We start from the raw sequence: 14,831 nt of genomic DNA on the forward strand, positions 1-14,831 counted from the left end.
TATTCTCACTAATTTATATTTCAACGTAAATGACAACAAGTATATATTTTAGGGGATTGTAACCTTATCCCTGAGGCTGGGGTCGTTGAACCACTCCAACAATTTCTTGCCCACTTCCATTGGGCTGGAAAGAAAGGTCCGATAGGTCAACAGAAAATCTTCTATAAATGTTGGATCTACCACAGAGTGTTCTTCCACCAGATGCATTGTTAACCTTTCAGCTGTTCCCTGTAACAAAGAAAATCTTCTTTATTAAAATACATTTTAACTAAATGAAAAATTTGCTGTCTTGAAACATCATACATTAAACTAGAAAGAATAATAAGGACATCTATTGACTGATGAACTAAACAAACATAATAGCTTAACTATTGAGATAAGAAATTTAGTTAAGTTTCTGTAATTAAGTTATACAGAAATCATGAATTATCAATGTCTGTAATTCTAAACAGAGAAACTACAAATATTAACCCTTTAAAGTGTTAATACTTTTGAATACATATCCTAATTAATCCTGGGCCTTATTTGCCAAGTCTAGATATCTTTGGAGCATGCATGACTTTTGCAAGCCTCTCTATCTTTTGCCTTTACCTTGATGACAATGTGACCTTTTCTCGTTCCAGTGCGATCAAGCTCCCTGTGCTCCTTCACCATCACAATCTCCCCTTCCTCTTCTACCTTCTGCATGTTCTTTTCCACTTGATTGAGAATGCGGCAATAATCTTGCTGAGCTATACAAACAAACTGGAAGAATCACATACCAGTATTAAAAGAGAAAGTCTTCGGAAAACTGTTTAGACTTACGATGCAAGTACTCTGCTATTCTAAAATAGTCTCTCAGGCCACAGTTGGCCATATTTGTCTGTCCAGCAGTTCAACTATAGTAAGCAGATGAATATTCAAGCATAGTAATTCCACTGTAATTTCGCACTCAGAAGAGATCAACGTTCATCAGTACAATGCAATTTAGCATTACTAGGCATTTTTGTTCAGTTGCTTTGATCTTACCCTTTGCTGAAAAGGAAGGTCAGTATTCTATCTGATATTTTTTCCTAACACCTTAGCTTTTATGCGGTATTTAAAAGGTGAAAGGTAAAACCTTACTCTTGATTTTTGTGCCCACTGCTATTACCAATACTTTCCATTTTTCATAGCAACGATCATAAAGTCACTCATTAAGAAAACTAACATTTATTCATTTACATAAGTGCTGACACACAGAAACAAATCACTTAGATTAAAATATAATGCAGAAGATAAATTTTCTGCCATCGTCAGCTCAGCAAAGTGCAAGTGAAAGAATAAATATCTTATTATAGATTCTAAGAATATTCTTATCTAAATATAATTATGACCACCCACTCCAACTTACAAAACTTTTAGATTGCGTTCATAATGAATATTCTTCTGTAACTTGTTAAACGTTTTATACCTTTATTTCTTTTTATGGGTAAATACTGAAGATTAAGCTGCCTTCTCATATAAAGTTGGATCATTACCTGAAAAGAAATTTTAATGTGTTTCTTGCTAGACTGTAGCTTTCTAGATTTCTAGTTGAGACTGCTAGACTGTAAATTATTATGTACTCAGGGCAAAGGCATGAGCTTCACTGAGACAATGTTTTTGACTACATTTTTCCTATTTCATTTATGTAACTTTTATATTTTCAGCAGCTAGTAATAGCTGAAACAGTTTTCCTACAATCTGGATTTCTACGAAAACATTTTCCAAACAGATACCATTTATGCACTTATCAGAAATTAGACAGGCAAACTACACCAGGTGATTCAGTTAATACTCATCTTCACTCATTTCAAAGGTCATGTTTTGAAAGCTAATTAGCCATCAGGACCAGGCAAAATTTTTAAATTCTCCTTGGCTATTATTGTCTGGGTGGAAATCAGCAAGCAGCAATCACACATCCAAGTTAGGCTTATTGTCTCACGCTATGTGAAGTGTTCTTTACATCTGACTATTTGTGTTAGTAACGGTAAAGCAGTTTTCCTTGAAAGATCAGTCTAGCTGAGACTAAAAGATTTTCTACGCTTCATACTTCAGCCCATAGGACTGTCTAGCTTGTATTACGCCAAGATTCAGAGTCCAGTAAGGAAGGATGGCTGTTACCTGCAGAAGAGCCCATATAGCACGCTAATGGATCTTGAGCTCCTCCTAAGGGAAAATTTGAAGTAACAGATATATGCAACAAGCTGCTGGGCCTCAATTTCTGGAGAAAGTGAGTAGATAAACCTCTTTACCCGAAAAGGTCCCTACCTGGATTAGGGGAATAAAATTTCCCAGACAGTGGGTACAAATAGCAGGACTCTCATATCCCAGACATTTGCAGGGTTATGCACTGGAGATTTCGTATATACTCAGTTTTAAGTAAAAGCGTATTTGGCCATTTACCGTTAGCAGTCAAATTTAGCATTACTTCTATGGGTATGTGACTTTGCACATATTACAGTCAAACACTCTACCTGGCAGTCATCCACTTTGGTTCTCATCACTCCTTTCATATATTCCTTCTCCATGGTAGGAGAAACACCAAAACTGTTTCCCATGCACAGTATTTCTGTTCTTCCATCAGGATACGTCACCTCCACAGAACCATTCAAAATGACTGACCAGGAATCCAGCTACAATTAAATGTTGCAAGATACATGAAGTCCAATTCATTTAACATTCTAATATCATACTCTACAGACACAATCCTCACAGTTATTCCAAAGGAAAAGAGTTAATTTCCTATCAGCTATTAAAAATATTTATAAGCTAATTTACCTCAAATGTGTAACCATTTCCAGCTCAAGAAAATTGGAATCTTTAAACTTTTAACATAAAAGTTAAATAAAATTATGTAAAACAGTATAAAATAAACAGAAGGTTTTAAAACACTAGAGTAAGCTTTCAGAATCAGTTCCATCAGGCAGGAAGCACTTCTGCGTATGTTATGAAAAGTATGCATACTCTCCTGTACTTTCATTGTAGGTGTTTGGAATGCTGTGCAGGTGTTTAAACAAAAGGTTTTAATCTAACACACAACATGAGAGCTTTAATCTACAAGCTCATTACTTTTTTTTTTTTTTTTTTTTTTTAAGCACCAAAAAAAGAGGACCTTAATGCTGTGGAATCTAGGATGTCTGCACGATAGGAGAGTCAAAAGTAGTTCTACCGACCTCTTCTCCATCATTCAGTACGATAGTTCCTGCTCTCTCCACAACTGCAAACACCATCACAGCACAGAGCTCTCTCCTCACCGACATTGTCATGTTGGCAAAAGCAGGCAACTGATGCATGAATTCCAGCAGTTGTTCTGAAGGAGAAAAAGCTCACTGAGTTGTACATGTCAAAACAACAAAGCACAGCAAAGATAGTTCTACAGAAAGATGCCTGAGGCAACTTAAGTTAAAATGCTGCACAATCGTTTCTGTATACTAATAAATCATGTACAGTGGCCTGTTGTATCTACTGGGAATTTCGCAGGCACAGACTGGCTGGTCATATCATCAATAGACAGCCTGCATAGTAAAAGTTAGCATAATGGAAGAGTTGTAATGTAGCCAAGAGCTTTGAATACAGCCAACAAAATCGTAATACTCCATACAGTCACTGTAATTATTCAATTAAAACCATGATAGGCTTATTTAAAACATAGTAAGGCATTAAGAAGGAAAATTTTACAAAACCAAGCAAATTCACTGGTAAAGCCATACTTTCAGAGTCTAGACTTAAACTGCACATGATTGTCAGTCACGTGCACATTCACAGAATCCCGCCTGGATTAGACCGACAGAATGTAATTACTGTCGCACAGGTGACTACTGGTGTCTTACCTTCCACATACATTGGAGTTCACTTACACTCAACTATCAACTACTCCCATATTTTCACTTTTTACACTATTTGCAGCTACACGAAGCTCAGTTCTTCTTAAGAGTTCTGCTGAGGGCTTATAAGGCCTTAATGCAGGATGTACTTTGTATTTAGCTGTACTTAATAAAAATAGTCAATTTAACCCTATCTGCTTCCTAAACTCTTTTATTTTTATTTTAATAAAAGAGAAAAATACCTTTAAAATTGAGTCAGTGAAACAGATTAGGTTAAAAAATGTAAGAATTAAAATTTTAGTTCTGTATTGCTTTGCTTTCAATGTATTAGACTGTATATTAATACATAGCAAATTACTTTTAGTAAATACACACTTACGTAAAGGTTTCATGACTTCAATATTAGGTTTTTTTAAACACAATGTAAGTGCTAGTGTAGAAACAGACACAATATCACAACTGATTCAGAAAAAAATTAATAAGCATCCAGAATTGACATTAATGTTGATTTTGTCAAGGTTTTGTAAAACTACTTCTAATAAGCCATAATCTTTACTTTTTATTTTTACTTGATATTTGTGGTATCAGTTACAAGTTGAATCCTGAGGTCTAACAGGCCAGCACTTTCACGTATTCCATAGGCATTTTCAATTTCTTCTTCAGATATACTCACTCTTTTTTTTTTAATGAATAAGGTCACAGAATAAACACTAAATATACTAACTACGAAGGCCTCTGACTAAAGCAAAACCTCAAGCTAAAGAAGTACATTTCTCTGGTGAAAGAAAGCAAGTTTCAGAGTATTTGAGTACTTTGTATTAACTTACCAATGTCATCATCTGTCCTGTCTATTGGGTCTTTCTCCAGGCAGTCTCTAACAATATCCCTACTCATCAAAGGATCTGATGCCCTTTCAATGTCTTCTTCATCGTCATCATCCTCTGAATCCACTGCTGTCTCTGGCAACCCACTGAGATCCATATCACCAGCCTCACTTTCTGTAGCCTAAATTCATGTATAAACAATTAAAGAAAATTAAAGCATTCAAACGTGTTCTTCACTGCTACAATTTCCTATTTAAACAAACAGAAATGAATGTTACAACTTAACATAATCACTCGATTCATCTAATATTTTTGATATTGCTTTTTTCTTTAAATTTCTTTTTAAAACAGCTAGCTACATTAATCAACCCCCAAACGATGTTCTGAACAGCGATCAACATTGGTTTGAATTAGTCATATGCACACAGGAATCAACATATGCTTTTAAATCAGTAGGTCTAGGGGGAAGAGAAAGCAGATGTATTTTAAGGAACAATTTGTGGGAATAACAGTTGAATGTCATTTTTTTAATAAATAGTTCATTTAAAATATGTTCTTTTCCCTCCGCATCACTCTATTTTCAGACCTTTACAAATGCGATACATGAACTTCAAGGAGACATAGTGTGAGGGACTATGCAGAGCATCAAAATAGAACCAGAATTTTGCAATCAGCAAGTAACTTAGGACTTCCCCACCACTACCCCAAGCTGAAGGCGGTTAGCTATGACTCTTATTTATTAACAAATAGTATAAGATTTAACAGATGCAGAACACTGTGAGGTCACTGCTGAAAAAAAACATAGGTGGACTACATAGAACATCTACCAAACTTAATGTGCTAGGAATTGCATTAAAATGAACAAAAATGCTTGAGGACATTTGTATAGCACCTAAAGGTAAATACATATTAATGATTCAGTTTTAAGACCAGGCATTTAATAAATCCCACGGACATTTGTCTGTCATGGCAGATAAAGCTGCTTTTTCTCAACCTGATTTAATACCACAGCAGCTGCTAAGGCTCAGCTATGATGATTTTTAAGGAAACGCAAGCCTCTAATGAGAAAGTTTTAAGCCATGGCTTGACAAATCAAGTTTCACACGCCTTATATGGATGGTTTGTTTCAGGGACTCTGGAAGCAAGCAGCGTATCCACATATACTTTAAAAACATTGTATGGGACAAATCTATCTTTTAAAGTCTGTTGTATCCTTCTGCATTTCATGTAAGCAAACTGATAACACACCAAACTCCCTACTCTGCAGAACCCCACACACTAAGTCACCCTCCAAACATAGAGATGGTAATGTAATGCTTGAAATGTAATGTAATGCTTGAATAAAATTATATGTGCGCTTTCGTAGAGCGATCTTCCCCAGCTCAGCCTCTCTAGCTGTGGCTGGCATCTGTTGCTTTAATACCATTGCACATAGCCAGGTTATGAATGGCAGCATATGGCTGGAGAGGATCAGGGTGCCGTGCTGTCCCACAGCACAACACAAGCTTTATAACAGAGCCTTGTTAACACAAAAAGAATGATAGCAGCATCTACACCACATCCAAATAATTCTCGCTTTGTGTTTTTAAAGGAGAAAAAAGGATGCTGAGAATTTCTTAAACAGAATAAATAAGGATGGATGTTACTGGCATATGCACAAAAATCATAGTACTGAAGGCAGTACTTTCATTAGTGGTATTGTTGTTTCTAATTTTCCCTGTGATGCATTAGCTCTAACAGTAGCCCTAACTACACTTACAAAATAACATTCACCAAATGAGACTGGTGGAAAAGTGAGTGGGGATGAGTCAGTAGACATACAGCTTATGACACCAATCTGTCAAAATCATAAGTTTCCAGTGACAATTCCAGTGACTGTGTTACTAATTCACTAGTCAATTTTGAAAATCTTCCTATTACTTGTAAATGTCATTCCTACCCGCCCAAAGTCAGTCCAATCTCTCAAAAGCACAACGGTAAGCTGAATGCAGAGTTAAATTTAGTTCCACAATGCTAACAAATATGAGATACTTTTGAATCCAAGAAAATTCCACATATCATACAAAAAATTATTATTAAAAAACAAGTTATCTGACTGTTCTAAAAAAAACTAGACAGAAGTTGAAGTGCTATTAAGTTAATGCTATTTTGAAAAATATTCTCACATTGAAACTAAATGCAACTGTGCATTTAGAAGATACTTCTAAAATTGCAACTAAAGGCTACAAACATTATCATAAAACAACATCTATTTACAGTTAAATCCTTTTGACAACTGAAGTCATTGGTAGAAACCAGAAAGATAAAGCAACTACTTCCAGTTTAATAGTTAACCAAATCACTGACTTTATAACTAGTGAAGATCTTCCCTTTATACACAGCATAAACTTGTTCCTAACAGAACTGCTGAACACCCTCAAACATCAATATTATTCTCATCTTACACCCATACATGAGGTGCAACACCAGGTAAGATAACAGTATTATATTGCTACACTGCCCTCTCAAGGTACAATTCAATATTCAAGGTATAGTTTTCATACTGTAGTTTACAATTGCAGAAGCATTTATTCATATACAGTTATAAATAGAGCTGATTCCAGCAAACAGATGCTGTATTTCTCAGTAGCACTGCACTATGGTTCAGTATTTTCAAACTCACCAGAAAACATCACTGTAAAAGCACTCATTGTCCAACTATTATAAATTAGGGAAAGGACCAAATTAGAAATTTCCATGTAAAGAGATGGTCTTTCATTAAATGCTAGAGAATTCTGTGACTATGCAGGAGTTATCTTGAGTAGGTGTCATTTTTGTATTGCAATAGCAGCAACACAGCTTAAACAAATGCAGTTCGGAATTAAATGTGACAATCCAGTGTAAAAAATATATATATATATGTTAGTGTAACTCAGTATACCTTTTAAAATAAACCTTACCTTTTGAGAAAAAAAAAAACAACACATTTTCACAAGTTGTTTTCTGAAAACGTAGTAATTTGATTACCCAAAAGTTAGCAAAGGAATGCAACTGTAGCATTTTCATAGCAGTGATATAAATTCACAGCAGGAAAGAATTAAACATTCTACAAAGTCTCATTCTCAGTTTAGATATGCAAAAAAGTTTTGCATTAGTTTTGTTACATCATTAAGCATAATTGGATCTGTCTTCATTGGGGCCTGTTTAGCCTGGGGAAGAGAAGGCTGGGGGGGGGGGATCTTATCAATGTCTACAAGTACCTGAAGGGAGGGTGTCAAGGGGACAGGGACAAACTCTTTTCAGTTGTCCCATGGGACAGGACAAGAGGCAATGGGCAGAAATTGAAGCACAGGAAGCTCGGCCTGACCGTGAGGGGGAATTTCTTCCCTGTGCGAGTGACGGAGCCCTGGCACAGGTTGCCCAGAGAGGTGGTGGAGTCTCCTTCTCTGGAGATCTTCAAGGCCTGCCTGGCTGCCACCCTGTCTAACATGCTCTAGGTGACCCTGCTGAGCAGGGAGGTTGGACTAGACGATCTCCAGAGGTCCCTTCCAACCTTACTGATTCTATGATTCTGTCCCTATGATTTAAGCATCAGATTCCATTCTCAAAAATGATTTGGCCTCAAAGTCGTTGGCATTTGTTGTATTCCAAGCAAATGAGAGTTGTGTTCATAGTTGTCACACACCTTTATTAATAAGGTGCTTGAGCAGGGAGGTTGGACTAGATGATCTCCAGAGGTCCCTTCCAACCTTACCAATTCTGTGATTCTATGATTAGAAGCACATACTAATTTATCTACAAGTACACTACAAATAACTTAATTCTCTAAACCCAATAGTTTCCACAGCACATCACGTGTTCAGGGTCTTCTTGTGACACGCTAAGCTTCTCCACAATCCACCTTCTTACACCCTGGTACTCCCTGATGGGTTAGGAGATTGAGCAAGGGATACTTGGAATCCTCTGTTACGAAGTAATTGCCATGCACTTGTGTAAGACTTAAGGGAAAAAACCTGATTAGTTCCCTTTAGGATAGGGGCTTTTTTTTTAAATAAACTTCAGTAGTATCTAACAAGCCTTAGAAAATCCAGAGCACCAGATGAACACCTTACATAATTTGTACTAGAATCAATCATGAGGCTTATAGATTTCCAGGACATTTAATCAAGGATCAAATGCACCACAGAAATGAGTGCTTCCATAGGTGCCTGTTGTCCTTTGTTTCTTGGGTAATTAGAGATAATTAACATCATTTATATATAAATCTATAGGGGTTACACATGAAAAATGCTGGTTGGAGCTTAAACTAGAAAACAGTATCTCTCCAAAATCAGAATGGCAGACGCAATGAAATTTTTGTCTTAGCAGATTTTTTATTCACAGTGGCAAAGATGTCATGAAAATTTCCTGAATTTTCAGAGGAATCACGTCACAGTGACAGTCTAAGATTTTACTTGTCACATCACTAACAAGAAAGGCTGGAGACAAAGACTGACACTTTCAAATCTGATATGAAAAGTTATTTCACATTAAGTAACTAAGGAGAATTGTCAAATTTTAAGTAGGATTTAGAAAGACCAATTTCCCAGCAGTGTAAAAATGGTTGTTCCAACTGCTATGCATCTCCAACACCAAAAACACTTCTAGATTAGAGTGGTAACAGCTAATTGAACAAACATAGTGAAATAACTAGGAAAAGATGGAAAGTAAAGGAGCTTTGTATAAATTTTCAGTTAGCCTTTGGCTGCTTGATTGATTCTAGGGAAAAAAAAAGAGGAAAAAAAAAAGAACTATCACTCCTGTTGGGCCAAACTGGGCACACTGGAAAGAGAAGACTGTTGGTTCCTTTAGCATGGTAAAAAAGGAAACTAACTATGCCCAACTCTAGCGGTCTTTCATTTTCAGGAGGCATCAGGAACATGGACATAATGAGATCAGCTGAAGAATATCACCTCCTTTACTGCCTCATGTCCTTCTTCAACCAGGTTTTGGGGTATCTGCTGAGACACAAAGGTTTAGAAGAGGCCAAAGGAATGTCAGCTGATCCAACTGATCTGTATCTTTACAGTCAAGTAACTTTTCCTTCAGATATTATAATTATTTATTTTCCTCATATGCATGCTTTACTATGGAAGAGGAAGTAGGAAGAGTAGGAGAACTGCCTAGAAGTCTGGTTCTGTCTTAAGGGACTTCATTGTTTTTTATCCTGGTCTGGGAACAAAGACTCTGGCTGATTTTGACAATATAGGAAAGAAAAATGAAAAGAAACTTAAGTTAACCACATTAACTCCTAACTGATCTTCATTTTTTAATTTTTTAAATAATTCTTTTATTAGACCTTTTTCTCCAAATGTTCCCTAAACTTCTCTTTAACAAAAAAAATTAAATAAAAAAAATAAATCTCCCACTATGACTAACATTACCACCTACACTGACAAAAACCCAAATATTCAAGAGACAGAAGACGACTTTGAAAAACTCAAAAATGGAAAAGAAAAAGAGACACTTGTTTGTCTTTAAATTGCACAGGCCAAAAATAGGTTCATCACTGCAGCCTTCCAAGTCCATGAAGCTAACAGAAAACAGTAAAGCCCAGCTCAAAAATAACATATGTTTTGATCATCATGCTTGAAGGAGGGCCAAAAACCTAAACTGAAACTGAAATTAAGAATATTGATTGGTAAAAATATCGGGTTTTAGCATCCTAACTTGTAAGCCATTGATACAATGGTCACTACTGATACAAAACACAGCAAACATTGGTGCTATATCTTTAGTGAAGGAGTGTGCAAAAGTCCCATTAATTCGAAAGATTTCCCCCTGTGATTGTATAGGCACACTAGATACAGCTCTTCTACAGTGAGAAAGTATGGCAGGAGTTTTGTTTTACATTAGCTTCTAACTCACTGGATAAAAGGTTACAATACCAAATTGCTACAAAATTCAATCCACATAACAAATTATAATATTTTAAAATATAGATAAGATATAATTAGTTACAATACATAAAATAATCAGGTATAACTAATACACACAAATCATATAAAAATGTAAGGCAGTCAATAATCTATTTTCCACATTCGCTGACAAGAATGCAAGTGGCTATGAAATACCCTGAAACTCATTGAGTTTAGAATTTTTACTGCTCTCCCTTGATATTTATTCTTTCATTATCTATTTAAAATTTACAGCATGGCAGCCCGTATCTTTCTCAGGAGTCAGTTTTAGTGATGTTCCTCTCTACGGATGGAATAATTTAATAATCATGAAAACACACCCCAGGGACACTGTTCTCACCTACTGCCAACTCTTCCAAAGTGTTGGAACAGCGTTCACTGATATCACGTGCACAGCTGATTTACTTGAAATAGTCATAAATGACCGCTACTGCACAGTACTTAGCTAAAACCGTGGGGAGTTCAGTAAAACCTACGTGAGCCACCTCAGACGCCCTCGTGCCTTAGTGCCCTGCCCAGCTGCCCCGTGCCTGCCACTGCAGACTGAACTGTTCTCGTCAAAAAAAAGACTGAATTATGCTTAAGGTAAAATCTTTTTTATTTTGCATCCTGCAGTAGAAGACCTGCTCTGAGGCAGGCTGCACGAATGCTCTGATCTGAAAGGTTTGGGTTCTTTCAAAAAGAGAATATCTGGAAGGTGGAAATTTCTTCTCCACGTTACAATATTAGCCTCGTAAGAAAACAAGAGGACACCTTGCAGACCTCCCAGCCACACGCGTGCCCTGGGAGGGTCGCAGGAAGGCTGCCAGCGCTCTCCTGCAGCGCTCGGACCATCTGGAGAGCCGGGCGGCGGGCACGGGGCCCGCGGGAAGCCACGCCGGCTGCCGGCAGCACGGGGCAAGCAGGGGCTGGCAGAGGAGAGGGCTAAATTGACACAACGCCATCCCAAAAGACGGAGGAGGAGTAAGCCACGCTCACAGCTTAAATTTCCCCCCTGTCAAATTAGGATCATCGTCCGGCAATACAAGCGACAGGCTGTATACCTGGATCAGGTAACGGAGCAGCAGGCAGCTAGGGAGCGTTTCCTAAGCAGGGGAAGCAGCAGTGAGCGGCAGCGCGGGAAACCGCAGCGAAGGCCTTGCCATGCCAGGCCAGCACGCGAGAGAAGCAAAGGATTACCGCTCCGGGCACACGGAAACGCACGCACAACCTATTAACACCCAGCATCCCCTTCCTCTCCAGCCTTATACAGAGTTCGTCACTTTACGGGCTTGTTTCCTAAAATAAAAGTCCTCGCTGACAGGCACCTCAAATGTCTTTTCAGGCTTGGGTGGGGTAAACAAACAAACAAACAAAGAAGAAAAAAGATAATATATTTCATTTTGACAAGTAATTCTTATCCTAAAAGAAGTTCTTTCATGTGCAACGTTTGACAAACAAATTTAGTTACACCATTAATATTTAAAAGGAAGTATTCTCAGCTCAGTGCTAAAAGCATCTGAAGGTTCAGCTTCATGATTTATTAAAAAAAAAAAAAAAAAAAGAAAAAAAGAAAAGAAAAGAAAAAGAAAAGTATCTAAAAAGGCCAGGAATGTATTTTCACTGCAAACAGCTGCTCTTAAGGCTACTGAAATAAAACTTACTGTAATACAAAACATGATATACCATTAACTCATATTTCAACAGTAAAGATCTAACTAATGATATAATTTGAGAAGAAAAAGATTTATTTCTCAGTTGAAAGATAAGATGGCAATCTTTCAAAACCATTCCTTTCTACCTAGACATAATGAACAGAAGTCCGTTCTATTGAAAAGAAAAAAATGCCATTATGTACAGAACATAAAAATCAGAACAACAACAATACTAAGTTTTGTCTAAGACCTATTAAAATAAAAGTACAAAAGTGAATAGCTAGATGACTTGATTTTGGTTTATTGTTTCTAAAAAAACTTGGGAGAGATTTAAAGGGCAAATAACTAGGATAGGATGACTGATACAATGTCTCAGTTTAAAAGGGAATTTCTATATTTATTTCATTTTTGTCTCGACTCTAAAGAATTCAAATTTCTGCATTTTTTTTTTTTAGTTTGGTGGTGGGGGGGTGTTTGTTTAACCTAACTTAACCTGAATATGCCTACATTTCATTCCTCTATGACTGGAACTGAGGTAAGAAATTTATGATTTGCCACAATATGAAAAATCATGGAAAATGACAATACTCAATAAGGCAAAGCTAAGAATTTAAGTTTTTAAGAACCTTAAGTTTATCATTTCCATACTTGAACTCACCAATTCAATTTTATTTTTTTAATAAATATATCTAAAGTATTAATACAAAACATAGGGTTACATTCCAAATTACTTGCTCACATTTCTTGACAACTGTACACACAGGAATTATTTCAGTAATTATTCTGACATATTGTACAATTACATAAATCTGAATATATCTGTGTGAGGACATCTTTAATACAGAATTAACTGCAGAGATATTCAAGAAATTAGATAATAATTTTCTTAAGATCACTAAAAATGACAAAGTGCCTCAATTAAAATTTTTAAGTATGCCTTAAAAATAATTTTAAAGTACAATATAAAACAAGAAGAATGTACAGTTCCCCATGCACATACTTCACAAAATTAGTAGTTCACTTGAAACATCACCCATCCTGTTGACTTCATTATTGCAAACTGGAGCTCCTATGGAAATCTTACACTAAGTATGTGACTATACACAGAAATATTTTTTCCGCAGTTTCTATAGAAGCACCCCCCACTTACTCCCAAAACTCAATGTTCCTTCCCAGACTTCTCAGAGTTATAAGAGTTTTGCTGAAACTCTTTGTGAAAATTTTCCTTCAGCTCGTCTAGAAAGTAGCTATATGACTATAATCTATCTAAATACCACCTACAACTGGCTCCCTAGAGGGCCTGTTATTATGTTAAAGTGTAAAATCCTTGGAATGAAAGATATGAAAATCTATAGAATATTTAAATAACAAAGCTGATTTTACATCTTATTCACTTTCACAGTACAAACCTAAACCCTGTCTCAAAGTAATCTTTTCTTCAGAAGAAATTCTGACAAATATGCTTGATTGACATACACTATGCTTAAAATGTTTGATTACTTTGACTTTTTTTTTTTTTTTTTGCAAAACAAAACCTTTGCATTATTGCAACTACTGCTTAAATTGAACTGAAACTTTCTACCCTACCTTCTCCCACAGAAGAGCCTACTTGTTTATTCACCTAAAGCAGACTACATGCTACAACTATACATAGCAATTATTCAAGTTAGTCCACAAAGGACAGCCAAATAACCCAGCATGCATCCTGGAACATACAGTATCAATTCTCACAACAACTGAAGCTGTATGTGTTTGTATAGATGATACTTTTCCCATTATTTAAATGACCACATTTACTTACATTGCCTTTCTAGCATTTTAAAAAGCATCCAAAACATACATTACTCCTCCTCTAGTAAACGGTACTTCATGGAGGACTGATCATGTTAAATTTTTAAAGCTCTTTTTGATATATATTTTTTTTTAGAATAACAAATTACTCTATTTCCCTATCACAAGGATAAATCCTTTAGTTTGAAGTTGCAGGAGCTTCTAGTATCGAGAGGAAAATCTAGACTTTCTCATTCTCTTTCCGTCTTATTTTTTTTCTAATTTATCATTGGATTGTAAATACACACCCCCTAAATGCTCTAGAGACCCTCTGGATCAGTTTTACAGCAAGTCTCTCAAAACTCAAACTGCTTCAACCAAAGAACAAAGAAGGCCCCCAGAATCCTGCATAAAGCTATAAAACGTCTCACCAGTTCAATTCCCCCATCTTTCCCAGTTGTCCAGGAGAAGCAGCACTACCAAAATGCTAAGGCTCAGTCTTTACAACGTGAGGAAATTGAAATTAGCCCCTCAAGTCAGGCCCGCACAGGCTGCTCACTGCATAGATCTTCCTCCCTAATACTGAATGTGGTCCAGTTTTTAAAGCCATCTAGTTGTAAAATACGGTATCAAGAAGAAAAATCCCTCACATAACAAGGTCCTAGATCTTTATAGTTTTTTAATTCTGATCTAGCTTTTGATAATAATGTCCATCTCATAGGCACTTTTCATCAACAGATCTCAAAGCCTCCTCAAAATAGCAGCAAACCTCTGTTTCCATTTTGCAAATGGCAAACCAGACAAAGAGAAAAGTGAGGTGAAATGCTGAAGTCAGGAACA

General features: G+C 36.4%; 1 protein-coding gene across 5 annotated transcripts in view; it reads right to left on the reverse strand.

Moving 5' to 3' along the window:
• The window catches only part of RAPGEF2 (Rap guanine nucleotide exchange factor 2), a 192,712-nt gene that overhangs the window by 34,398 nt on the left and 143,483 nt on the right, over positions 1 to 14,831 (reverse strand). For all 5 annotated transcript variants that reach the window (XM_062573814.1, XM_062573811.1, XM_062573810.1 and 2 more), the window contains 5 exons: positions 4,655 to 4,832; positions 3,177 to 3,313; positions 2,478 to 2,636; positions 592 to 744; positions 64 to 228 (listed from right to left, as the gene is read on the reverse strand). In XM_062573814.1, coding sequence (XP_062429798.1) covers positions 64 to 228; positions 592 to 744; positions 2,478 to 2,636; positions 3,177 to 3,313; positions 4,655 to 4,832 — 792 coding nt within the window. The remainder of the gene's footprint in view (positions 1 to 63; positions 229 to 591; positions 745 to 2,477; positions 2,637 to 3,176; positions 3,314 to 4,654; positions 4,833 to 14,831) is intronic.

This window comes from Rhea pennata, chromosome 4 (assembly GCF_028389875.1).
Source record: "Rhea pennata isolate bPtePen1 chromosome 4, bPtePen1.pri, whole genome shotgun sequence".
NCBI lineage: Eukaryota > Metazoa > Chordata > Aves > Rheiformes > Rheidae > Rhea > Rhea pennata.